At 36.2% G+C, this 26577-nt stretch overlaps 3 protein-coding genes across 3 annotated transcripts; 2 read left to right on the forward strand and 1 right to left on the reverse strand.

Annotated features, from left to right (window-relative positions):
• Positions 1 to 1645: 1645 nt before the first annotated feature.
• On the forward strand, positions 1646 to 5242 carry LOC103929912 (protein FAM136A-like). Its single transcript, XM_009339170.3, has 3 exons — positions 1646 to 1850; positions 2431 to 2568; positions 4818 to 5242. The coding sequence occupies exons 1-3, from the start codon at positions 1722 to 1724 to the stop codon at positions 4998 to 5000; spliced, it is 450 nt and encodes a 149-aa protein (XP_009337445.1). The 5' UTR covers positions 1646 to 1721; the 3' UTR covers positions 5001 to 5242.
• A 3118-nt stretch (positions 5243 to 8360) lies between these two features.
• LOC103929913 (isoleucine--tRNA ligase, cytoplasmic) lies at positions 8361 to 20870 on the forward strand. The gene is made up of 27 exons (XM_048579762.1): positions 8361 to 9029; positions 9391 to 9456; positions 9808 to 9951; positions 10228 to 10445; positions 10585 to 10750; positions 11224 to 11337; positions 11685 to 11782; positions 12052 to 12130; positions 12720 to 12878; positions 13077 to 13166; positions 13908 to 14041; positions 14663 to 14822; positions 14965 to 15048; positions 15445 to 15657; positions 15981 to 16106; positions 16262 to 16399; positions 16848 to 16951; positions 17052 to 17115; positions 17983 to 18071; positions 18199 to 18340; positions 18603 to 18666; positions 18747 to 18814; positions 19516 to 19638; positions 19882 to 19947; positions 20076 to 20187; positions 20333 to 20424; positions 20520 to 20870. Exons 1-27 carry the CDS (start codon positions 8496 to 8498, stop codon positions 20622 to 20624), a joined length of 3552 nt encoding a protein of 1183 aa, XP_048435719.1. The 5' UTR covers positions 8361 to 8495; the 3' UTR covers positions 20625 to 20870.
• A 658-nt stretch (positions 20871 to 21528) lies between these two features.
• On the reverse strand, positions 21529 to 26088 carry LOC103929914 (biotin synthase, mitochondrial). The gene is made up of 6 exons (XM_048579763.1): positions 25831 to 26088; positions 24691 to 24870; positions 23613 to 23719; positions 23250 to 23455; positions 22163 to 22302; positions 21529 to 21963 (listed from the first exon to the last, which is right to left on the reverse strand). The coding sequence occupies exons 1-6, from the start codon at positions 26029 to 26031 to the stop codon at positions 21652 to 21654; spliced, it is 1146 nt and encodes a 381-aa protein (XP_048435720.1). The 5' UTR covers positions 26032 to 26088; the 3' UTR covers positions 21529 to 21651.
• Between the last annotated feature and the right edge of the window lie 489 nt (positions 26089 to 26577).

Here is a 26577-nt window from a genome sequence, read left to right on the forward strand (position 1 = left end):
ACCACAGTATTATCGTAGCGTACTGAAAATATAATATATTATATTATTATATTAACACATTTATAATATTTTATTGCTTGCTTGATTTGTATAATGAGTATAGGAGATTGAAAAATGTTTGCTTGATTTGTATAATGAGTATATGAGGGGTTCTACTATCATTGGGGTTCTATTGGAAGATGCGGAACTAAATGAGGAGTCCATAATTCAAGCTTCTGGGGGTGATGAAAACAAAATTGAAATGATGAAGGAGCTTATACAAGAAATGAGGGAGTAATGCCTTTTAGAGATATCCAATGAAGTTGATAAATATTTTTCCGCTCCTTATATTAGCAATGTTGTTGGTGGCTTTGATCTCTTGAATTGGTGGAAATCAAACATCAAATAGTTCCCAATTCTTTCACAAATAGTTAAGGATATATTTACAATCCCCACTTATACCGTTTATTGTGAAAATGCATTTAGCCTGGAGTGGAGGGTTGTGAACCATTTTAGGGCATCCTTGACTCCTAAAATGGTAGAGGCACTAGTGTGTACTAATGATTGGTTTAGGACGGATAAGTAAACTTCTACAAAGAACTAATGGAAGATATACTTCAATTTTACAAGGAAATGGAAGAAGTGGAAACAAGTAAGATCTGCTTTAATTTTTTTAGTAAATTTGTTATTAAATGTTTTTAACTTTAATTTTTCTTGCTACTAATATGTTTTCTTTGTTTGTAACGTAGAATTTACACAAGCTCAATCTTGTACAAGTTCAATGCCTCCTCCAAAAGCTTCAACATATCAAACTTGAATAATTGATCTATATATTTTACTTTTTGAAGTTTAGTTCCAATTTTCATTTGGTTGGAAACTTTTAACTTCTATTTGTTTTGGTTCGTAACTTTTATTTGGATTGTTAATTCTTCTTGCTACTAATATGTTTTTTTTGTTTGTAATGTAGGCTTGACACAAGCTCAATCTTCTACAAGTTCAATGCCTCCTCCGAAAGCTTTTGACATCTCAAACTTGAAGAATTGATGTATGGATTTTACTTTTTGAAGTTTAGTTCCAATTTTCATTTGGTTTGAAACTTTAACTTTTATTTGGATTGTTAACTTCTATTTGTTTTGGTTCATAACTTTTATTTGGATTGTAAGCTTAATTTTTATTATGAATCTTGATGTATCATTTGAATTATTGTGTGTGTGAATTGTGAATAATGAATAATAAATGAATTTAGGCCACAATAAATGAGATAAAGGTACAAAAAAAATAGTTTTGCCCTTGAATTGGGTTAAAAAAATAAAAACAGATTTTGTCCCAAAATAAAATGGCAATTATCATTGTCATACTATGTCAACCGAACTATTTGACAATACCGAACTTAAGTATACCAAAAATTTGGTACAATAATAGTAATAAATTTTGTTATACCGAAGATTTGATACGAGAATTTTGATACGATAACCATACCAAACCCATCCTTAGAAGTACTAAAAAGCAACTGACGTATAACTGTATCACTCGATAATTTTGTCCCATTAGTGTAAAATGTGAAAATTAAAAATTTGTGGCACATTTTACAAATCACTTCAAATGTCGAGGGTGTGAGATGTAATTAGCCATTTTATTTATATAACCGCACAAAACCCTAAACCCTGACTAGGTCGCTCTAATCTCATATAGCTCACACCGCCCGAATCCCCGAAGGAATTGAGAAGGAGAGGGAGAGGAAGATGAATCACATAGCAGCAATGGAAGAGCAACTGGTATCGGAGAGAATAAAGCAAAAGCTAAACGAAGTAAATGTCGCTGCCCAGACCCAACTCTCCACCATCCAAGACCATGTCAATTTCACCCTTCAGGTATAGATGCATCTTCCGGTGTTTGATTCTTTTGCTTTTATTTTTTTATTTTTTTGGAGTTTTTGGTTGATCTTGTGATATATTTTTGTGTGTATTTGTAAAGGTTTCATATAATATACATATGTGTGTGTGTGTGTGTGTGTGATTGATGGGTATGGATTTCACAGAATTACTGCATTGTCAGCTGCTTGGTTTTGAGAAAATTTTGTAAAATATGATTCTGGTATTGTTACTGGGCTCTGTTTGGTTGATCAGAAAATGCAAAGGGAAAATTAAGTAAAAGAAGTTAGCTACTTTGATAATTGATGCTAGAGAAAACAGTCATTTAATTCAAGTGTGCAGTCATTGTTCGGGGCTTAGTTTTTTTATTAGTTTATAATTTTTGTAGATTTTATTTTTTGAATTTGCATACCAGATATAAAGCCAATAATTGATTTATTTATTTTTAGATTATAATTTACTTGTTGATTGATATGGTTTTGAAGCCTGGGATGCAATGCAAACTTGGTGATTCTCCTTACTTATATATCACTTTATGTAGTAATTTTTCGGCTAAAATTTTGATGACGACCTTTTGCAGCAAGCGTACTTCAAGTGTGCGCACGAGTGTTTTGATAGGAGACGAAGTCAGCAAGACATAAGCAATTGTGTCGAAAATTGCAGTGTTCCTGTTGTCAGAGCTCAAGAGGGAGTTGAGAATGAGATGGCCAAGTTTCAAGTAAGTTCTTCTTACTTTTCCCATGTCTCTTTCGGTGGTTAAAATTCCTTACGTGTTCCCCCTTTTCTAGTTGAACTGTCAGATGTTTTGTGTGATGAAGATTGAAAACAAAAGCTAGTGTAGTGCCATTTGCCCGAGTTACACATAAAACCCAAGAAGGCACTAGACCACTTTACTGTGTAACTCACCTCTTGCTTCTCCCACCATCAGAAGTGCTTCTCCTCCATGGAAATCGCTTACAGAATTGAAAATCGAAATGGCTCACACCAAGCCGCAATAGCTTTTCTGCATAGAAATTGCTCAGGCCAAACCACAAGAGCTTGTCCCACTCACAAGATTTGTTTTCTTTTCTTTCTAATAAATGGGTTTCACCATTTCCATGACCGAAAGAATATAAATTAACTACGCTAACCTCTTCGGGTTGTTCTCAGCCTAATAAGAAAACCCAGTATGGTGTGTTTTTATGATATATGTATTTTACCGATTTTACTTTTGAAGACGGAGTTACGATTTTGTTTCTCCTATTTTATGAGCTTTTGGTTCTTGGAGGAGATTCTACTTTGTGAGCTAGATGTTTCTCTGCTATGATCTGTGAAACCAATGTTAATCTGGTAGACTCTGGAAGCACAAGGAGGAAGCTCTTGTGGTGTTTGTCTGCTGTTTCTTGGGTTTTGTAAATGGGGTCCAAATTAGGCGTATGACCATTAGTTTTTATCTTAACTCATCAACACACAAGACATCTAATGGTTCAAATTATCCTAATTGAATCCGAAGGGCATACCCTCCTCCATTGACCTGTACATATATAATGTGTGTGTGACTTTGTGTGGCCACACACGTTGGTCCTATGGTTTGATTTCTTGATCCAGTGAGATAATATCTTGTTTGATACAGACATATATATGTGTGTGTGTGTATATATATATATATTTAGATGCAACCCCATCTGTATGTTCTCACTGTATCTCTCAACCCTCCTGATGTAATTCAATAAGGGGATGTCCCCATAAGTTAACAGTCAATGTACTATGTTTCCATCTTTGCTTCCGTAAACTCTAAAACCTTATCAATTACTGGGATGCAAAATGTCGAAGTTACCTAGGAAGCCCAACGTAGTGTGTTAAAAAATGTTAAAAGCTTACGGTGTGTGCAACTGAGTAACATGTTTCAATTACTCAATTTCAGGATTTTTAAGGTTTTTGTAGGTCCACATTGTCCATTCATGAGAACTTTATATAAACATTCGGAGGATTCTTTTTGTAGTTATTGGCTTCCAGAGCTACGTTTCTTCCCTTATAACTAACTCTTCAAGGTGATAATAGTTTTTTCGAAGGCTCGTTTCTATCCTAATAACATTGTTTGAAACCATAATGTGGTACGGCCCCATGATTCACATGGAAAGATGGTTACTAAATTTCTAATACACTACAAAGTTGCAGGCTTTAACTTAGTTGAGGAGTTAACAACAAAATAAGGAACCAAGTGGCTTGTAGAAACCATTGCTATCTTGTAACGCTTAGAAGTACAGAAAAGCTACCAACTCAGCCTTTCACATCTAAAACAGAAATAAGAAGAGGGCCAAGATAATATGCAAATATAAATTATAAGAGTCTCCAAGATTTTGGCTTGAAGATAAGTTGATGCTTCTTTGACCACTATTAGAAGTTGTGTCATAAGCAAGAATTCTATAAGAATGAGATAGCCTTGCCAGTTTGCCTTTGCTTCCTTTAGGTTGATATTTAAGTTGTACTGTGAAACACACTCATGGATATGACGGAAGGTAACAGTGCATTTATGACAATGAAGAAAACAAGCACATTAACAGTAGTTCACTTACGATGTATGCTTCTTCGGATAGAGTAAGATGTTGACCACGGTTGTTTCGGTGGCAATCAACTTGTGGATTTGAATGTTCATTTCTGATGTAAAACGAGTATTAGGGTGGTAACAGCAATAGCTGTGGCAGTTATTGATGCAAGGGGAGTATGCAGTGTTTGGTTCTGATAGTGATAGTAGCATAGGTAGATATTATTAGTAATGTTTCTTAATCGAGGACATAATTGTGATTTGCTGTAACATCCACTTGTAAGCAGAGTTTTTTTCGTTCAGATGCATGTCAAGTTTGTTGTATGACTATGCGTGCGAAAGAGCTCTTTATGTTTAAACTTGTGTTTTTTGTATGCATAGCGAATATGTTTTCAGGCTGTCATCTAGCAAACTACTTATGAAAATTCTTGTACCGAATGCAGGAGAGGTTAAGTAGGGCACTGATGGTCTGTCAGGACAAGTTCGAAGCAGCTAAGCAACAAAAGGTCACAACCAATTCACTCAACAATTTAGAGTCATGTGTTGAACAGGCAACCCAAGATAGCATACAGACGCTGCCACATCTTGCCGAAAGACTGAAGGTTTCCTTCGGGATCAACCATTAAGTCGAAAGAGTCGTGATAATTGTCTTTCTAAAGTACCCCTCTATTATTCCATTAACTTACCTACTAAGCCCGTGATAATCGATAAATTGTCGAATTTCTTTATGCTGGAAGGCAAAATAACTGTCCTGTACTTTCTGCCATAAGTGCTAAATTATCGGTTAGCAATTGACGTTTTTGTAACGATGAGGAAATGATTTGGTGGAACTCAAGAGGCATATGAAATAATTGGTTGGAATTTCCCATCCACTGTGAAGTATACAAAATTATTGTGATCCAATGCACAACACCGACATGCTTGTGATATATACCATCTGCACCCTTAGTACCGCGCATGCACAAATCTTTTGTGTAAGTCGTTGCAACTTGCAAGGGAAAGGACCCTATAAGGCTATAACCAGTGACGGACCCCCAAAATATTATTGGGGGAGGGGGCGGTCGGTAAGAACAGCGTAGGGCGCAAAGTTTTTTGGACGAAATGACATGCAAATTGACATTTCATCGACTTGGTAGGCTTGAGATCATTTGTCAAGTCATACTGCACATCTGTCGACATATGTCAACGACTTTCGAGCGAGCATATTGATAGGCATCAATAGCTTTTGAGCAAGCATGCCGGCATATGGCAAAGAGTGAGCCTATCGACATAAGCCCATAGCAACGCATACAAAGGCATGAAGCTAGCAACTATCATGCCCAGTGCCCATGGAGGCAATTCGTTGAGCAGCTGGAGAGCATCTTAGATTTCCTGAGGGCATTGCCCAACTCTTCCATGGAAGATTTTTTGAGCTTTTGGGGGCCCGGGGGGGTCAGCTAACCCACCTTACCCAAGGTGGATCCGTCCCTGCCTGTAACACCATGCTGGTATGCTAAATAGAAAGAAAAAAATTATGATAAAAGCATAAGAAATAATACACAAATTAATGTATAATCTTGGTGAAGAACATTGCATATTCATTTGAAAAATGAATGGAGGGCTGCAATGGTGTCTTCCAGCAGCAATAATGTTCCATTAGTTACTAAATAGTCAGGATTCAGAACAGATTCTGTTAACCATGAATTATAACTCATAATTAACCACCATTAATTATTGCTACTTGTATGTTGTATTCTTTAGCGCTCAACCAAGCGCAGTTGCATTATAAGATCGATGCAGCCCATCTGCTTAGTGGGACAAGGCTTTGTATTCCTTGGTCTAAAAAGGTTTTCTCAGTTGCCAAACACAGTTCAATAAACGATGCAATAACAACCATTTAAGTAAATAAATCTGTGAAAAAAACTGAAAACAGATCATAGATCATGTAAGAATTATGGGTTATTTCTGCAAAGTGCTAACAAAAGAAGGATCAGTCGATCATCAACCGATCAAATCAGCAGAAAAAGTTTAATAAACCGAAAGGAAATAAAGAAAGCAGGATTGAATAACTATATAATTATATATCTGTACTGTTAAGCATAGGAGAGCCTCGGTCCAGATTCCGAACAAAACCCCTTGAGAAACCCCGAGTTTTTGCCTATCTCAATTTGATTTAGCCACTTAGTACTACGGTCTAGTGATATTCTTCTTCATTTGTAAGTAAGAAGTTTTAGGTTCGATTATCGTCAAAGGCGAATATGAATCACATTATTGCTAGTCCATTGTGAGGTTAAGCCCACCCCTTCTCTTAGCTTAGATAATATTATTTGGTCAAAAAACAAAAATCGATTTGAGGGTTTTGCGTGAAGCTGGTATATAATGTGATGAAGTATGCAGTTGGTGGAGCAACACGTGTTCCAGCCTGTGGGCCACATTTTGGCCAGCAAGCATTCCACCGGTTGAAAGAAGGCCACATTTTGGCCCGCAAGCATTCCACCGGTTGAAAGAAGGCAAGAGCAAGGCTCAAAAGATGTCCTCTAAGATCATTTTCAAAAGATATGTCAAAGCTTAAGTGGAATTTCATGTAATCAAATTTGAAGGTATGAGTGAGCTCCAATTGACATATGAGTTTTCATATGTCAAATTTGACATATGAGAAAAGGTGATGTCAATTTTTTTTAATTATTTTATTATGTGGATCTCATTAATACATTAATTATAGATCTTGAAAAATGTGCTTTAATTAATTTCTTTTTAAAATGGATCCTACAAATATCATTTATCATAAAGAAACATATCGGTTGGAAAAAGAAAAAAATCTGACATTATCACATCAGCTATTAAATTAACATCTTTGGAGATGCTCTAACCCATAAACCACTTTCAGCTGTCTAATTTGGCAAGGGCAAGTGGTCGCCATTCAAAGCATGTGCAAATGCCCGAGCAAAAGAAGCCCGGCCTTACGCCTGCGGGCAAGCCGGCTTTAGCTACAATTTTTATTTTTTTATTTTTTATTTTTTTTATTTTTATCAGGAGCGTGTAACACACATGCAGAAAAGGATGGCAGCCAACAACTTCTGCAGGGGTGCGCAAGACAAGAATAAGCAAATGCGAGAAAAAAAGAGAGTTAAATAGGTAAGAAAGGTTAGAGGAGAAGGATTGTGATACCATGCCTCGACATCTTAATCATGTCTTTTGATTTAAAACGGTTTTCGAAAAGCAAAAAAAATCGAGTCATGAGAAGAAGGGTTTTCGTAGTATATAAGAAAGTTCTAAATGTTTTAAGAAATGACAGATCGAGTCAGAGCCACACTAATTTTATTTCCTAGGTTAAATGCTATTAAAAATATGATTATTTCAATTTGGTAGTTGGTTATTTTGTTAAGTGAGTTCTTAGAGCATCTTCAAAGTTAACGTCAAATTCAAAACATCAAATTTTAATTTGATAGCTGACTTGGCAATTTGACATATTGTCAATATATTCATTCCACTTGATATGTTAAAATTTATTGTTTCATTTATGCTTTTTAAACAAAAATAATAAAAGTTGGGTTGTTGTTGTTTAAGAATAATAAAATAATACCTAAATGTGCTAGCATTTAAGGTAATGCAAGTGAAATGCCTTTAGAAATGACAAAAATCAAATTTGAAGGCAGCTTTAGATTTGACATTTCTTTATCCATGTCACTGCTTAACCTTTTTTTCCATGTTATTTTTGACATCATATTTGAAGTAAATGATATTTTTTTTATTACTGTTATATGTCTATATGACAATTTTAACGTATATTTCAAAAATTGTCTTAATCTTTTCTTAAACTTTGAAATAGTATATTGGAATCAGACAATCGTTTTATTATCGACGCTACTTTTATTCTTCAATCAAGAGATTCTCCATTATTGTTGAAGGCAGAGTTTTCTTACGCAGTCGATTCGGCTTTAAAGAAAGCGTGAGGAGTACTTCCGGTGACGTGTCACAATCTGGAGCTTTAAATCAGCTTTGCATGGAATGAACGGCTGGGATAGAGAAGAGAGGAGACAATCCGGATCCCTCTGTAAAACCCACACTCTAGAGCTTCACCACCATCGCCGCTCTCAAAACCCTAAATCATCTCCCTCTCCGCCCTCATCTTCAACTCTGCCATGGAGGAGGTGTGCGAGGGCAAGGACTTCTCCTTCCCCAAGCAAGAGGAGACTATCCTCAAGCTCTGGTCCGAAATCAAGGCCTTCGAAACCCAATTGGCGCGCACCGAGGGCCAGCCCGAGTACGTCTTCTATGACGGTCCTCCATTCGCCACCGGACTCCCACACTACGGCCACATACTGGCCGGCACCATCAAAGACATCATCACCCGATTCTTCTCCATGACGGGCCACCACGTCATCCGCCGCTTCGGCTGGGACTGCCACGGTCTGCCGGTGGAGAACGAGATCGATCGGATGCTCGGGATCAAGCGTCGGGACGATGTGCTGAAGATGGGGATTGATAAGTACAATGAAGCCTGCAGGAGCATTGTCACTCGGTACGTGGGGGAGTGGGAGAAGGTTATTTCGCGGACGGGGCGGTGGATTGATTTCAATAACGATTACAAGACGATGGATTTGAAGTTCATGGAGAGCGTTTGGTGGGTCTTTGGCCAGTTATTTGAAAAGGGTCTTGTTTATAAAGGCTTCAAGGTTGGTTGATTGGTTGATTGCATTGTGTTTTCTTTCCGTTTTGCTCAACTGGTTAGTGAGATTTTCTGAACTAAACTGGTTTTTGCATAATTGGAAATGGGGTTTGTAAGCTTAATTGGAAATGATATCGGTTTTTCGATTAAAGCATTTTGTTGCTGTTTAACTAGATAATGATTTCTAGTTAGGGTATAAGCTCAATGTCGGTTATTGAAAACATGAGAGAAATGGAGGGAGGGCGAGGGGAGGAGAGATAGTGTCCAACTTAAGCAGGGCGGGAGGACACATTTTGTTTGACGTATTGGGCAAAAGAAAGGGATGCGTTGTATATCTACTGACAGATTTTGTTTTCCTTTTTTTATAGGTCATGCCATACAGCACTGGTTGCAAGACACCGCTCTCCAATTTTGAGGCTGGTCAAGAGTACAGGGTTAGTGATAATTCTATTGATATTATATATAAAGATAAAGATTGCTAAATTATTTTAACTGTTGTTCGTACTGTTATTGAATCTTTGCTTAATGTGTTGAAATTAGTGACTTTTGGTTTCTTGGTTAAGTGGTAAAAGACTTTTCAATATAAGAACCAGCATCTATGAATTCAACGTTCCAGCATAATATAAATGAAAGGAAAAGGGGGGCACACTTTGTATTGTTGAAACTTGGAATTTGTCTGTGTTCTTGTTCTGCCCTGAATTCAACTATTTTCTTTCCTGTTATTGGAACTTGTTGCTTGATGTTTAAGAATCTCTACCATATTTGACATCTCTAGAGAAACACAGGATGTACCTGATCCTGAAATTATGGTGACTTTTCCAATTGTTGGAGATCCGCAAAAGGCAAATTTTGTGGCTTGGACAACTACACCATGGACCCTCCCGAGCAATTTGGCCCTTTGTGTCAATGCAAATTTTACTTATGTGAAGGTCAGTTACTAATAGCAAAAGTAACAAAAGTAAATGCCAGCTATTTTTGTTTTCATCTCTGTTTCAGTTTCTTTGTCACATAAATTTGATTGCCCTGTAATACTAGTTCTCATCTCTATAGTGTTTAAAATTAATGAGTTTATTTATTTATTATTATTATTTTTTTTCTGATATCAGACTATATTCTGATGCCAAGAATTTTTGTTCAACTTTATTCAATGGGTTTTATTATGCTATATTACATTAGAATCTAATTTGAGGTGGAAAACAAATCAGGTTCGCAACAAGTACTCAGGAAAAGTTTATGTTGTTGCTGAATCTCGGTTGTCAGCTCTTCCTAATGAGAAACCAAAAGAAAATGTGGCAGGATCTGTTGGTGATTCAAAAAAGCTAAATTCAAAGGCCAAGGGATCCTCAGGTGGGAAAAAGGAAACTGTGGACGCTTCATTTGAAGTATTGGAGAAATTCTCTGGTTCTTCATTAGTGGGAAAGAAGTGAGTACTTGTTCCTCATTTTCTGTTGTTATCCTCAATTTGGTGTTTGGTTTTAGGTGGTTTCTTTTGTCTATATTGTTTTTATAATTCACGTGTTTTTTGACTCATACCACAATTAAAAAGAGCCTGGAAACTGCAGGTATGAACCACTGTTTGACTACTTTATGGAGTTCTCTGATGTGGCATTTAGAGTTGTTGTGGACAACTATGTTACCGATGACAGTGGTACTGGTATTGTGCATTGTGCTCCTGCATTTGGTGAAGATGATTATCGTGTTTGCCTTGAAAATCAAGTAATCAACAAGGTATGCACTCAGATGCATGTAAATAGTATATTTTCATGGGTTGAGGATTTCTAATTCATTAATCAAGATAACTAATGAGGAACCAAATTGAAAGCTTTCCTAAATCAATGGGTGTTTCAGTCTTTAGTTCTCTAGGGTTTTAGTATTTTTAATATTTAGGGTTTTAGTCGTTTGATTTCCTACTTTTTAAAGTTTTAGATTCTTTCCAGATTTATTGGGATTCATTTGAGTTTCCTATTCTATTTTGGATTAGTATTTCTTTCCTACAATAGGTTTACTTTACTGCGTTCTTTAGGTTTAAGGCATTGTGAAACATAAGTAGCCCTTATAATTCCAGTAGTTGTATGGATGAAGAGTTGATGAATAGAAAAGTTGTGTTTTCCAGAGATTGGAATTCTAATCCTGCGATGGGATTACTTTCAGGTCCTTATGTACTTCTTTGCTCACATAGCCTTTGTTTTCTTGGAATGTAGGGAGAGAACTTGATTGTAGCTGTTGATGATGATGGATGCTTTACTGAAAGAATTACCGACTTCAGCAAGTGCTATGTCAAGGATGCAGATAAAGATATTATTGAAGCAGTGAAGGTAGATGAGAGTTTGTATACATACACGGACACACATCTTTAGGGTGGTTTACTTGCACAATCCCCAGTTTATTTTAAAAAGATATCTTCTAACTTACACAGAAGTGTTCAATTTTGGCTCCATGCTCTAAGCTTATATTTTGACGTCAAAGAATAGGTAGGGACGTGTTATGATGCTATTTATTCTTGTTATCTTGTTGTCATCTTTAGTTGAAAAGATTTTTGGGATAAAAGTGAGTTAAGAATAGAAATCAAAGTCCTGTTTGGGATTGGGATGTTTCTGTACTTATTATACGCTTCTATTTGTTTGTATCCGTTGCTCTGATGTAACTCTTCATATTTACTCAGGCAAAAGGAAGGCTAGTGAAGTCTGGAACGTTTACCCATTCTTATCCCTTTTGCTGGAGATCTAAAACTCCGCTTATTTACAGAGCTGTTCCAAGCTGGTAACTGCAGTTTAAACTAGCTATTATTTAGTCCAACTTTATATTCTGTTATTTTGATTAATAAGTCTATCTGCACTGAGTTACATTAGTCCACTGATTTCTAGTTAGATTCTGTTCGATCAATTTGATTGCATGTTCTTAGCACTTGAACTTTATTGGGTTCCATTGATGTAGAGTAGGGTACTGAAAATGTTATTTCCCTACTATTTTCTTTCTTCTCATGTCTACTTGTAGTCTCATCTCAAATAAATTTTACCATTTGATTACAGGTTTATCCGAGTGGAGCTGTTGAAAGAAAAATTGTTAGAAAACAACAAGCAGACTTACTGGGTTCCTGATTTTGTCAAGGTTGAATTTTTGTGAACATAGATGCTTTTCTTCCTTGCTTTTTTTATTTTTTTATTTTTATTAATGCGTGTTTTTAAAATTTTTAGGCTGAGTTTGGTAAATGGCATGCTCTTTGGGTGGTTAGTGTTGTAAAAGATGATAAGTAGCTACAGTTTAGGGTGATAAAGTAGGTTAGCTATAGTCTGAGGATGTAATCGAGTCTCTAGAGGTTCTTGAATATTGTACCTTGTCTTCCCTATTTACCATTTCTATTTATTTATTTTAATCCTGTGTTATAGGGGGCTTACTTTGTCAAATATTATTGCAGTTTTTAATTATTGCCACAAACTATTGATGACATGTGACATTTCTTAAGGTTAAACTGTTGAAAACTGGTGATACTTGCTGCAAAACTTGGATTCTGTGAACCTTCTAATTTGGAAATTTCTGCCAATGGCTATTTGGATTGCTATGCTAGATGATAAACTGTGTTTTGGTGTCATGTTCTATTTTGTAAGAAATAGGCAATACGTCCTCGTATGAGAGAGTTTCATAAAATTCTGAAATGTGATGGCAATAATTCCCCATCTGTTCTATTGCCATATTTCAGGAAAAGCGCTTTCACAATTGGCTGGAGAATGCAAGAGATTGGGCTGTTAGTCGAAGTAGATTTTGGGGCACTCCACTTCCAGTCTGGATTAGTGAGGACGGTGAAGAAATTGTTGTAATGGATTCTATTCAGAAGCTTGAAGAGCTTTCTGGTGTTAAGGTTTGTTTCCTCTCCGTCTCCATGTGTATGCAATTATTCGTGAATGCAGATTCCTGGACTTCTTGTTTCCTAAGTTCTATGCTTTTTTAATTGTTAATTTCATGAATTAACAAGTAATAGACGACTTGTTTTTGTTCATTTTGCATTTTCTCGAATTAACAAATCTAATGTAATATTCTCTTATGCTGATTAAAATAGGTTTTCGATCTGCACCGCCACAATATTGATCACATTACTATTCCCTCAAGTCGAGGTCCCGAATTTGGTGTTCTTCGACGTATAGATGATGTAAGATTACTGAATCATGGTTACATGTTATAGTTCCCCTTTTTGAACTTAAATCATAATTAGTTTTGCATTAAAAACTTGAATTGTTGTGGCTCATACGGTTTCATTTGTAATTAAACATTGTCGAGATTTGTTGCTTTCATTGGGTTTTGAACTTTTGAAGGTTGTTGCTGTACTTGTTTCATGGACTTCCACATTATTTTGTAACTGCTCTCAAATACTTGTTTACTTTGAAAGGATAAAATCATACTCAAATGTGTTGCCATTTTATCTCCATTATGTATTCAATGACCTTGTGTTGCATTCTAGTTATTTTATTCATGGTTAAGAGTCAGTGACAAATTGTATTAGCAATTCTGACTTTCCGACTCTGATGATTTGCATTGTATTAGCTAGTCTATAACTTAAATGGTGGTCATGGCTATTTACGTGGGTGAGTGGTTATCGTAATATTTGTCTGTTCTCGATGGTGTATTTGTTTGAGGAAGAACGATAGGTTTCAAAGAATTAATCATGTATAACTACGATGGAAGTGCATAAACTTTTCATCATTTGTACCATTTTATCTCTAGACTAAATCAAGCTATTCCTATATCCAAAGGAGCATGGCACGATTGTCATTTGTTCAGGTGTTGGAACTCGAAAGTTTTATGTGAATGAATTTAACGACCTCCTAATCATAAGGTTATGCTTTTTGATAATGCTCTTGTTTTGACGTTGATCTGTTAATTTTCCTTTCAGGTGTTTGATTGTTGGTTTGAGAGTGGGTCCATGCCTTATGCTTATATCCACTATCCTTTTGAGAATGTTGAACTTTTTGAGAAAAATTTCCCTGGCCATTTTGTGGCTGAGGGGCTAGATCAGACTCGTGGATGGTAAATTTTTGCATTGTCCATTTACCAGATTTGAGTTTCTTCCCCTAGTTAGATAAATATGTGATATGATATTGAAGTTGTATGTTCATCTGCCTTGTTAGACAACCTTACGACTTGAAAAGCTTAAGCTATTAGGTAATGATATACATATATCAGGCTGATATACCTTTTAGATTGCTGTTGCATGCATAAAATCCTTAATGGCATTAGATGAAAAACAATAAATATTGGTGTTTAAGCAACACTTAAATGCAAGGGACTAAAGTATAGTATGTTTGGGCTTGAGAGGTGGGAGAAGATTTCTTGTTCACAAAATTTTGGATAATTTTTCTTTCCTATTTATAGAAAACAAAAATTTATTTAAATCAAAACAAATCTTAAATTCATTTGAGCACTTAAATATCATATAGATTCCAGTCTTACGTTTTACTTTTGTTAATCACATATCTTAGTATAATCACCTCTTTATTAAAAAAATATTGATTGGAAGAAATAAATGTTGGCTGCCTTTTGGAGATAATCATTTTTGCTTGTTTATCCTAGGTTCCTAACTCACAAGTGTTTCCAAAATTTAGCCCGGGCCTGGTTCCGAATTTTTATTGTTTCCTTCCCACCCTGCAGGTTCTACACTCTTATGGTGTTATCTACGGCGTTATTTGGGAAACCTGCTTTTAGGAACCTCATTTGCAATGGACTTGTCCTTGCTGAGGATGGGAAAAAAATGAGTAAAAGTTTGAAAAATTATCCTTCACCAATGGAAGTTATCGATGACTATGGAGCTGTACGTTTATTGTAGAACTTTTTTCATTTCATTATGTGTTACAAAGTTCTTTTTTAGTCCATGTTTATTTGTTTGTATTTTGGATGCCTCTAGATGTTAAATCTTCCCAATGATTGGTCTATTCCCTGTTTCTGTTGTGCAGGACGCACTACGACTATACCTCATTAACTCTCCTGTTGTGCGTGCGGAGCCATTACGTTTCAAGAAGGAAGGAGTTTTTGGTGTTGTAAGTATTAGTTTATTGATTTATATAGAAGTAATCCAATCACTGTTCGAACCTAGATATCTAAAGGGAAATCAAGGAAAGCCTTGGGAGAAAACTGATACTACCATAAAATTCGTCCAAATTGAAATATCCCTTGAAATTTGGTCAGGCCCCTTTCACAGTACATCAATAATTACCCATATAACATTAATAATCCACTTGATACTGGCTAACTCCTTACAATAGTTTTTACTGCATCATTTATCTACCATTCTGACTTAGTTTTCACATTTGACTTCTGTTTGTTTTGAGTATTTTTCTTTATTTATATGGGCTGGAATTTATTACTGGTTTTGATTCACTGGAATTTCTAAAAGAAGTGCCTTTTAATTGTTGTATTTTTATTTTTTTTTTCAGGTCAAGGATGTATTTCTTCCTTGGTACAATGCATATCGGTTCCTTGTTCAGAATGCAAAGAGACTTGAAGTTGAGGGGTTTTCCCCTTTCCTCCCTGTTGATCTAGCCACTGTACAGAAGTCGTCTAATGTGCTTGACCAGTGGATCAATTCAGCCACACAGAGTCTTGTTTATTTTGTTCAGCAAGAGATGAATGGTTATCGACTTTATACGGTAGTTATCAATCAAGCATTAAGTACTTACATCTAATCGACAGAAGTTCAATTAATGAGATAGATTTATGGTCTTAGCATCTGGCTAGTGAAATGCGATTTTCTTGACTGGCAACACCAAAAACTCTTTCCTTCACCTTGTGGGAGATGGGGTTCATAAACCTATATTCGTACTGGTCCATCACTGTACAATGGGAGCTGATTCTATTGATTATATGGATAAAAAAAATTTGTTTCTTGAAATTTGACCTACACATCAATTTATTTCATGGAATTATATATTCAATCCGTAGTTCCATACTGACAAACGAATAAACTTTTTAGGTGGTTCCATATCTTTTGAAGTTTCTTGACAACTTAACAAATATTTATGTGCGGTTCAATCGGAAGAGGCTAAAGGGTCGAACTGGTGAAGAGGATTGTAGAATGGCACTCTCAACTCTCTACAATGTAGGGTGGTGGTAACTTTTTAAGCTATTGTGGTTACTCTCTTTATGTTGCCATTGTTTGACGAATAGCTGGGTTTTTCATGAGTGGTTATTTTGTAACTATTCAGTTCTTGAAATTTGCTTAATGTATGTGCATCATTTGTTATGTGTCTGCAGGTCCTCTTGGTGTCTTGTAAAGTAATGGCACCATTAACACCATTCTTCACGGAGGTCCTTTATCAAAATATGCGGAAAGCTTTGAATGAGTCAGAGGAAAGCATTCATTTTTGCAGTTTTCCTGAAGGAGAAGGAAAGGTATTGGCATTCAGTTCTTTATTATGATCATATCAATCAATGGCTAATCAAATCTTTTGTAGTTATTTGAGCAGTTTATCTGTTTAGTTAATATTCCTATTGTGGAAATTTGGGCAGTTGTTTCTTCAGACTTGTTTGGTTTACGTATTTCAGTGTACTTAATTTAACTTATTTATGTTATAGATTAATTGAATAAAATGATGGTGAGATTTCTTACTCTCTATTTTCCGGTCAAGGAGATTTCTTACTTTAATTCATCATTTATTAAAAAGAATATGGAGTTTTTTTCATTTCATGAAAAGAGAATATTTCTCCATGAAGGAATTAAAGTTCCATCTGATATTGACTTTTGCAGAACTTCTTACAGATCCTGAAACATTGTAATTTTAGATTTGCATATTCTCCTATAAACTTTTACATGTTTCACTAAAATTTATTGCCATTACAGACAGACGAGCGTATAGAGCAAAGTGTTACAAGAATGATGACAACAATTGATCTTGCCCGTAATATTCGTGAGCGTCACAACAAACCTCTCAAAACACCCCTGAGGTGTGTTTATAGCTTGCAGTCTGTTTCCAATTTTTTGTTCCATTTGCCTACCTTTTTATATTGATCTGAAAAAACTTGCCTCTTTTTTAAACAAATACAGGGAGATGGTTATTGTTCATCCTGATGCAGACTTTCTTGATGATATTGGTGGAAAGCTAAGAGAGGTATGTGATAATTTTTAATATTTGTAGACATTTGTGGTCAGTTAATCGATTCATGGTACCACCTAATTCACTATTGTTTATACAACTCTCTTTCCGGTCATACATGGTAGCCTTGTAACCTTTGAGTCGAAACAGCTTTAACAAGTAGTTGTTTGGGCTCCTTTTATTAATTTTTCAATGTCTGTTTATTGTTACTTCCAATACATCATGGTTGTGTTTTCGGCAATCATTTGAAGCAAAAGATACAAGGCTTTTATGAAGAAAAAGAAAAGTGAATTTATAAAAGGAAAATCTGTGGTTGATGTACCTTGAAGCAGCTCCTAAGAATCCAACATAGTTTACAGATGAAATTTTTGCTTCGCCTAAGCGTGCGGCAGACCAGTAAATGTCCTCTACCAAAAGGGTTTGGGCTGTAATACTTTGGGATTTTAGCTCTCTTTATTCTTTTATTTGATAAAATCAAAATTGGCTTGCAGCTGGATTTTACATGCTTTAACCCCACTCTTCCTTACATGTTCTTCACAATTTACGTACATTTGTCTTTCAGTTAATCCGGCTCTCACAAATCTCTTGTTCTGGCAAAAGTAATATTATTTTTACCAATTGTTTTTGTGATAACGGATCGCCTAATAACTGTATGTGGTAGTACATTGCTCTTGTAGTTACCTTTGCAAAGTATAATTGTAAACAATTCGGGTAAGGGATAGAAATGAAAGCTGAGGATATTTCATCAAGTTTCATTAGCTACTAACTATGATCTTTAGTAGTGGCTTGGTTCAAACCCCATGCAGATGGACTCCTTTTTTCTGGGTCTTGCGCATTATTCTTCAGCAGCTAACAGATTAATTGTTTTCCTTTTGAACTCAGTATGTATTGGAGGAACTTAATGTAAGATCTCTTGTCCCATGTAATGATACACTGAAGTATGCTTCATTACGAGCAGAGCCTGATTTTAGGTATGAGAACATGGGAACATTTTGATTTTTTTTTTGTTAAATTTATTTTGGGGATAGGGGCTAAAGAAAGCTGAATGTTGTGCCATGTATTTATATTTAATGGTTTTGTTCATCTTATTTCTTACAGCGTATTAGGTAAGCGACTTGGAAAATCTATGGGAGTTGTTGCCAAAGAAGTCAAGGCCATGTCTCAAGAAAGCATTTTAGCATTCGAGAAAGCTGGAGAAGTTACTCTTTCTGGTCATTGTTTAAAGCTGGGTGATATTAAGGTGCTCATCTTTTCATCTATAGTTTCCCCTCAACTTCTTTGCCATGCTATTCCATCCTCCTTTTGACTTATATTTTATATTTGATTTATCCTGGTTGAAGGCATTTAAGGTATTATCAATTTTAGGTAGCCTCTTTCTATCAACAAAAAGATTTGTCTTTCTTGTGGAAAACATTTGTTTATGTGGGATGCTGGCTTAAACAGCCACCAGGAACTCCACTGACAGCATAACTCCGTTTTATTTTCATTCCTTTTATGTCCAGGTTGTTAGGGATTTCAAACGTCCTAATGGAACGACAGAAAAGGAGATTGATGCTACAGGGGACGGTGGGATTTTTTAGATCATCTTGTAATACGTTTTCTGACTTGTTTTTGGGTCTTACATTTTCCTCTGTTCCACATCTCAGGTGATGTTTTGGTGATTTTGGATTTACGTCCAGATGAGTCATTGTTTGAGGCCGGTATTGCTCGTGAGGTAATTTTCCTACTTTTGTTGGGTTTATGCTGGGTGAACAGTTCTAATTATTTTGGTGCAACATTGTTTGGCTCTTTGTTCTAAATATGATAAAAGTGGGAAACCTTCAGTCAAAAAAAGGTTGAAAGGGCTATCCTTGCACCCTGTTGCCAAAATTTTGGCGACTCTCAGTGACGGTGGAAAGTGAGTCTTTTCGCTGGCAGCCAAAATTGAAAGGATATACTTTTACTTCATATTTTTGTTAAAAGGTGGGTGGGAAGATAGGACATAGGTTGGGAATAGCAGCAACTATTTTTATTACTGAACATATTTACATTTTTATTCCTTATGTTCAATCGTGATGTAGTGGGCAATAAAAAATTGTGAGGCCTTTCACAGTAGTTGAGTGAATGTGATACCTATATATAGGAATCATACATACTGAGTTTGATACCTTTACACTAGTGAGTTCAAAATTGTTAAGAGTCATACTTTAGACCCTACTAGTTTATAAGTATCACATTCATGAGTTTAATATATATGTATCACACTCAAAATTTTCGCCCCACTGTAAGAGTGATTCCTATATGAGCTCAATATATTGGTATCACACAGTTTTTCCGGCCTATTGTCGAACACCTTACTACATTTATTTTGGTCTGCTAGTTATTAATATAGGAACTGATAACATTTCTACTGAAATTTTCCCAAACCCATATCAGATTGTGAACAGAATTCAGAAGTTAAGGAAGAAAGCTGCCCTTGAACCTACTGACATGATGGAGGCATACTTTGAATCGTTGGATCAAGATAAATCAGTCTCACAACGGGTTTTGCACTCCCAGGTATTATTTTTGTACATACAGGTTGTGCACTCCCATTTGTCAGTGACATTCAGTTTGATGTGAGTAACAACTTTATGATTTTGGATTCGAAAGTTTGATGGAGTTATGATTGGTTATGATTGATTTAGCATTGTTGCTTAAACATCTATACTTTATGAACTTTTTCCCCACATCCTGTACAACTATTTTGGGTAGTAGATTAATCTCTTTTCCAAGCTGATTGGGTGAGTGTTTTGTGTGCAGGAACAATACATTAGGGATGCCATTGGTTTGCCATTGCTTCTGTCTAGTGTGATGCCATCAGATGCTGTAATTTGCACTCGCTAGAGACTGCTTTATTTTGTTTAGCTGCATTTTTTATTTATTTTTGGTATGGATGTTAAGTAGCCACTTGAATCTCGATATTTTCTTTTTGTTGTATGCATTACAAATTGCAGGTCATTGTTGCGGAGGAGAGTTTCCATGGGATATCTGGCATGTCATTTGTTATCAGTTTGACCCGACCTGCACCAGTGCTTAACTCAGATGCAATTCTTTCTCTATATTCAGGTCGGTACTCTCTTCGCCAAAAATTACTGTGGTATTAAACTAGGAGTTTTATAAGTCCGTTCCACTACACCACTTGTGATTTTGTGCCTCGAACCATTTTTACTTGTTTCGATCCTCTGGTCCAAATATTTGTTAATGGTTGCAGGAAACACAGAATTTGCACGGGCTCTGCAAATGTACTTGTTATCAAGGGATCATGCAAATTTGAAGTTCGAGTTTCAACATGGAAAGGGAAAGGTATGTTTACCTTTTATTCCGTTGATCTGTTTTCGTCTCAGGAAAAAAGCATGTAATTAGATGGTACTCATTATGCCTTGCTTGCCTTTGTGCAGATAAATGTTGATTGCATTGAGAACATCCCTGCTGTGGAACTGGTGTTGGGGGATCATGTATTCTTGACCGTAGGGGACTTCATTTCTAGAACAAAATCTCAGTAGTTTGCTTCTCTTTTGGGAATATATTTGGTAGATTTGTTATCCCATCATTTGTTTCGGTTTTCTTGTCAAAACAGTCAGGGAAGAATCGATTAGAAAACAAATACACGAGCCTATACTGCGGCCAGTTGTGTTTTGCGCTTTTATTTGTTGTACAGATGTAAACGACACATACTGAAAGCAGCAAGAGGTGGTCTAATTGTTGTTTCAAATGGCCTTAATACAGAACTAGGTACGATATTTTGGTTATTGAGAAGTGATGTGAGATTGAATAGTTTCTAATTGTTACTGCATGGTTAATGTATCTTACCCATTTCTTGGACCATTAAATAATGCGTGAGTTTTTTATTTTAGGAAGATTATTCTTGCACACCTCAATTCGCATCTTACACGCCCTTCTTTGCTTTTGACCGTCAAGTTGAATAAATCAAAAGAAACAATTAGCATCAAATAGGCGTGTGAGAAGTTAAAAGGATGTGTTTAGCTTTTCTCATATTTTAAAGTCTTGTTAAAATTAGAAACATGTGTTGCATTATTATTGTCCTGTCTCGTAAGGCGAGGATGGTCGAAGCCCCGTCCTTACAAGAGGAAAAGTTCGATACTTACTTATATCTGATGAAAGAGGGGTTCAGCAGAAAGTAAACTCAATGCCTAAAAGCGCTCAATCTATAGAAAGCAACTGAATACTCGGAGGATTTTCGATTGCTGGCTACTGAATATTTCGACTAGAGCCAAATACTTATGGCCTTAATTGTCATTTCATGTTAGAGAAAACAAGCCTTTTCATCATAATTTTTTTAGAGATACGTTTCTTGCGCAGGGTTTAAGCCTAAGTTTCGTTTTTATGTGGCTTAGCTGAACTTCACATCCTCCTTAGTGTAAAAATATCGATGTCCTAAAAAAAAAATAATAATAAAAGGCTAAGGTTCGCTTTTATTTGCAGAGTGAATTCATTTTGAGTACTTTTTTCAGCAAAAAACTAAAGATGAAAAATGTAAGAAATTACAGACCGACACTTGTATTAGCATTTTCAGCCTGAACTGGAAACAGCTACCTCACAAGCATCTGCCTCACACGCTGCGTTTGCTGGTTCATCAGAGAAACTAGGAGCTTTTGGAATCAAACCAAGCATCTTGAACATGAGTTGATCAGCATCAAAATCGTTGTTCGGTGTAGTCAATAGCTTCTCCCCAGTGAATATTGAATTTGCCCCGGCAAGAAAACACAATGCCTGCTCGGGCATAGAGAACCTAACTCTGCCAGCTGACAATCTGACCATTGCATTTGGCATGACTATACGTGCTGTGGCAATCATCCGTATCATCTCCCAGATTTCAACCGGCTGAACATAGACATAGCAACAGCAATTATGTTAAGCTACTTGAGTCTTGGAACATCAATAGAATTTAGCGAATGCAACTGGCATGATGATTGATGGCTCTAGATGTTATGGTTACAAAGAAATTCGAACCATCAAAGGATATCAACAGTTATTGCTACAACCTGTACTTCCAAGTTTAGAGTTAACAATGCAGACTAACCTTTTGATCTTGAAGAGGTGTTCCTTTCACTGAAACCAATGCATTGATGGGGACGCTTTCTGGGTGAGTTGGGAGTGTTGCTAATGTATGCAGCAAACCAACTCGATCCTCCTCTGCTTCTCCAAGTCCTATTATTCCTCCTATTTCATAATAAAATAAACAAGCTAAACCGCACCGTCCACGTAATATCCATTCTTAGTTTCCTCAACATATTTGAAAATGTTGACGACAAGCACTAAAATGTTTAAAATTGGCACGACAAACGATGGTAATTACCATAAGATTCCAACTCATAGGAAATTATATTCTAAAAAGTTTACGATTAAAATCGTCAAAAAATTTCAAAAGGTGCCATAAAATGGGGGATACTGAGAGGAAAGAAAAGGGCAAAATATCTGGACAAAAACCCTTTGCATTATTAGGAGATTGTGTATCTAAAAGACCATTGCATCATTAGGAGATTATAAATAAAACCAGCATAGCTGTCTTTCAAAGTCAAAAGTACACATTTTAGGGATGTTTAAATTTCTTCAGCTCAGTAGAATTCTGAGTGAACTTATATAAGTACCTTAGAAATTAGGCTGATGTGGAAGTTAACTGGTTAATACAAGCTGAACTGGAAAGCTCTTTAGCAAAAATATTTACGAGAATGAAAACTCAAAGCTTTTGAAATTCCATTTCATACATACTCTGAAAACTAGTGTGGCTTTAATTCGTGAAATATGTGAGTAACTTGCAAGTTCAGCAAAAACCATACATAAAGGAGGACAAACAAATATGTTTGAGCATACAGCTTTGGTACAAATGTTCTAACAACAGAAGCCAACAAATTAAAACAACACCACTGTGAGCTTAGTATGCAAGTATGTAACCATAGATAGGAGACCAATCCTTTACATTTTAATTACGGACCCAAAAAGAAAAAAACAAGTCAGAATTTCTTCCCCTGTTTACTTTTAACAAATGTGTTTTACACTATTAGGTTTGGAGAAGAAGAAAGAATCTATCACATGCATCAGGCTCGACAACTATTGACTTCTAGAATTGATGCAAGTGATTGTATTCAACGGTAAAAAACAGTTTTTACCTGAACACACATTAATTCCCGCATCCCGGACATGCTTAATGGTTTCCAAGCGTTCATCATAGGTCCTTGTGGTAATGATATTCGGGTAATATTCCCTTGAGGTGTCAAGATTGTGATTATAAGCTGTCAGGCCTGCTTCTTTGAGTTTCAAAGCTTGTTGCTTTTCTATCATGCCTAAGGTGCAGCAGACTTCCATTCCCATACCCCTGGAATGTGTATCAACACAAGTTAACTGTTGTACAAAACCAAAATATGGTGCAAAGCAAGATGACAATAATGCAGAGAGAGAAAAAATGGACCCTATAAAATGTAATAATGAAATTCGTCTTTCTATACTGAACGCAATATAAAATGTTTTATTACCTTATGTCTTTTACATATTCAAGGATCTGGTTAAAGTTTGTCTTTCTTCCTATTGTATCCCTCCAGGCAGCACCCATGCAAAACCGTGTGCTTCCAGCCTCTTTTGCCTGCCAAATCATGACTTAAAAAATTAGGACATTGTTGAGTCCGCATCTAATTAATTCACAAGCAGGAAATCATAAATAGTCTGACAAATCATTTCTGCAGGTGAAGAAGGGAATGGACAACTTGAGACCAATAGACAATTGGTAAGGTCGAGTATTGTTCCTCTCTACAACAAGTGTGCCACTAGTAGTACTCAAAAGCAGTTCTTGGAGGAATCAAAATTTAAATGAGAAGTATTATCATGATTTTAAAGGACAAAATCTACTACCAAAAGTTTTACCAAAATAACCCCTGAATGCAACAAGTGGTGTAAATGGGTAAGAAGGTATGAATTTCACAGTTAAGTTCATGACTCCGAACTCCAAGGACATAAGTTTAATGTTGCTGACACTATGGTCCTAGGGGAATATCTGTGATGCAAAAATCAGATGATCATGTGCAAAAGCCAATCATCTATGATATTCAATGATTCAGCCATAAGAGCAAATATTCACGGTTGCATAACAAACATTAATAGAATCAAGGACCAATGTATGTAAACCAAAATATTGGACTTGGCCACTAGTTGGTATTGATATCAAGGATATCTCCCATAAACTCTTACCATGTTATCTGTTCATGCACGTTTCAACATTCCCGTACAATAAGATACTGTAATGTTAAATTGATAAGCTTTAGATAATTTAACCACTTAGTATAACATCTTATAACATTTTCAACGATGATGTTTCTATTTAGCACCAAGTGCATCAGCAGTTCTGCAACTTCAGCTACAGTCCTTAAATTTCTTTTTCATTGAATAAATATAAATGATAAGACTAGTTATTGTAGGTCAAACTAATGCAATCTTTTAATAATACCTTTAGAACACACATTCCCGTTAAAGCGTGACAAAAGTTGTAATTGCTTAGGGATGTTAATATCACTGTTAACTTTTAAATGCAAGGTAAAGCCACAAGAATAAGAAACTGACCCTCTGTGCTGCTTCCATGACAGCATCCTTTGTCATAAGCTTTTGGGCCTTGAGTCCTGTGTTATACCGGGAGGATTGAGGACAATATGAGCAATCCTCACTACATCCACCAGTCTTTATAGAGAGGAGAGTACACTGCTGCACTTCCCTAAAATTATGAGCGTGCCTATGAACTTGAGCCTGAAAACACAAGAGAATCAGTTATTAAGTATAACACTAGCATAATGAGATTGTAGAAAAACAAGAATTCAAGACAACAAATTGGACGAAGAAATCAAAAAGTATATTGCTTTCAAAGAAATGGATGAAGAAACCAAAAAGGATATTGCTTTCATTTTAAAAAAAAAAAAAACCAATAATTTACCAAACCACTCGGCAGTCCACACATTTGACAGTGCCACTATCTAGTACAATAGTTACAAAGTCAACTAGAACCAAAACTTCATACACCCTAAAGTTCACAATATAGGATGAAAAGATTTTTTTTTTTAAGCCCTGGGGTTCCCAATGGAACAGGTAACAAAGCAACTTTTCCGCCCACTGCCACTAAATCCCCCCTCACCCCACCCTCGCCCACCACACACACCACCCCCACAAACAACCATACCCCACCACACCACCCCCACCCCCCCCCCCCCCCCCCCCGGGCGGGGGGCCATAACTTATGGTGTTCCTTATACAAGCGGGTATTGGGACATTTGAACAACGGGCCTCGAGACTCGAGTCAGTTAGAAGACACATGAAAGTATTGTATTGATTCAATCAATGGGTACATTGGTCACATTCAATTAGCTTTACTAACAGTAACAACCTTATAACTAATTACAGCTGGAAATAACTAACACAGTTATCATCTACTGTAAAAAGACTGTAACTTTACCGAACCTGCTCTTGTCTATCAAAAACTGTATACCAAAACTAAGCAATACCAAATTTGGGAAAAACTTTAAAAATTATAACAAAGAATTTGGCCAGATAAAATAATTATATAGGTCCGGAAACTAATTACGCATTCTCAGAATATAGCATGATATATCACAGTCATTTTCCTTTTGACTATCTCCATTTTCTCGGCAGCCAAACAGGGGATAACAAAAATCAAAAGAAAAAAAGGCAAGTGGAGGAAGAAATGGTACTGACTCCGTGAAAAAGGAGATCGAGAACAGGAGAGCCGTAGACGCCCTTGATCTCGTCGCGGGTCCAGTCATTTCTGGGGCCTTGTGCGATTGTTCTCTCAGCTTGAACTGCAGCTGCAGACGATAAGGAAGAGTAAAATGAAGAATGCAACACAACCGCCGACGGTCTCAGCTGGCCACGCACTACGGACCTAAAGGAAAACATCTCTCCCAGCGCTTCTTTCTTTTTCTGATTTCGTTTTCTCAGGAAAACCGAGATTTTCCTGGAAAATTAGAGAAAGACGGGGATAGAAAACGACAGTGGCTGCGGGGGCGGAGAAAGCGACAGAGAACAGAGACAACAGAAGGTCATAAATTCCAAAATCAACACCTACCCATTCATTTTTTTATTTTTTATTTTTTTTTGTCAAACAATACCGACGAAATTAGAATCATTATGTCGTGGTGTAGGAGCTCAACATTTTTTCACCATTGTGGTAAAATGTCATTTGCTTAATATAATTAATATATTATTTGACCAACTCTAACCCTTACAGTAAAACTCAAATTTTAAGTTTTAAACCTACCACAACTTGTTCCAACTCTTGGGTCAAATATGAATTTTAATCCAAAACTCATTTTTGGGGCCAATTTAGCCTAAAATTCCCCCGGATAGTGGGTTGACGTACCATATATGTATATTTTTTGTTTTGTTTTATATTTATAAATTCATTAAATTCAATGACTAAGATCTAATATGATCAAATCTAAC

This window comes from the organism of the source record quoted next, unplaced genomic scaffold (assembly GCF_019419815.1).
Source record: "Pyrus x bretschneideri cultivar Hongxiangsu unplaced genomic scaffold, Pyrus_bretschneideri_v1 Contig14, whole genome shotgun sequence".
NCBI lineage: Eukaryota > Viridiplantae > Streptophyta > Magnoliopsida > Rosales > Rosaceae > Pyrus > Pyrus x bretschneideri.

What these genes read in the sequence shown, in the direction of transcription:
- LOC103929912 (XM_009339170.3), top strand. Translation starts at nt 1,722, where the DNA reads ATGAATCACATAGCAGCAATGGAAGAGCAACTGGTATCGGAGAGAATA. An exon ending in ATGTCAATTTCACCCTTCAG is followed by an intron (nt 1,851 to 2,430) that starts GTATAGATGCAT and finishes GACCTTTTGCAG; the next exon opens with CAAGCGTACTTCAAGTGTGC. An exon ending in ATGAGATGGCCAAGTTTCAA is followed by an intron (nt 2,569 to 4,817) that starts GTAAGTTCTTCT and finishes TACCGAATGCAG; the next exon opens with GAGAGGTTAAGTAGGGCACT.
- LOC103929913 (XM_048579762.1), top strand. Translation starts at nt 8,496, where the DNA reads ATGGAGGAGGTGTGCGAGGGCAAGGACTTCTCCTTCCCCAAGCAAGAG. An exon ending in TTGTTTATAAAGGCTTCAAG is followed by an intron (nt 9,030 to 9,390) that starts GTTGGTTGATTG and finishes CTTTTTTTATAG; the next exon opens with GTCATGCCATACAGCACTGG. An exon ending in AATTCTTTCTCTATATTCAG is followed by an intron (nt 20,188 to 20,332) that starts GTCGGTACTCTC and finishes TAATGGTTGCAG; the next exon opens with GAAACACAGAATTTGCACGG.
- LOC103929914 (XM_048579763.1), bottom strand. Translation starts at nt 26,031, where the DNA reads ATGTTTTCCTTTAGGTCCGTAGTGCGTGGCCAGCTGAGACCGTCGGCG. An exon ending in GGGAATTAATGTGTGTTCAG is followed by an intron (nt 22,303 to 23,249) that starts GTAAAAACTGTT and finishes ATTATGAAATAG; the next exon opens with GAGGAATAATAGGACTTGGA. An exon ending in CACCTCTTCAAGATCAAAAG is followed by an intron (nt 21,964 to 22,162) that starts GTTAGTCTGCAT and finishes GTCTATGTTCAG; the next exon opens with CCGGTTGAAATCTGGGAGAT.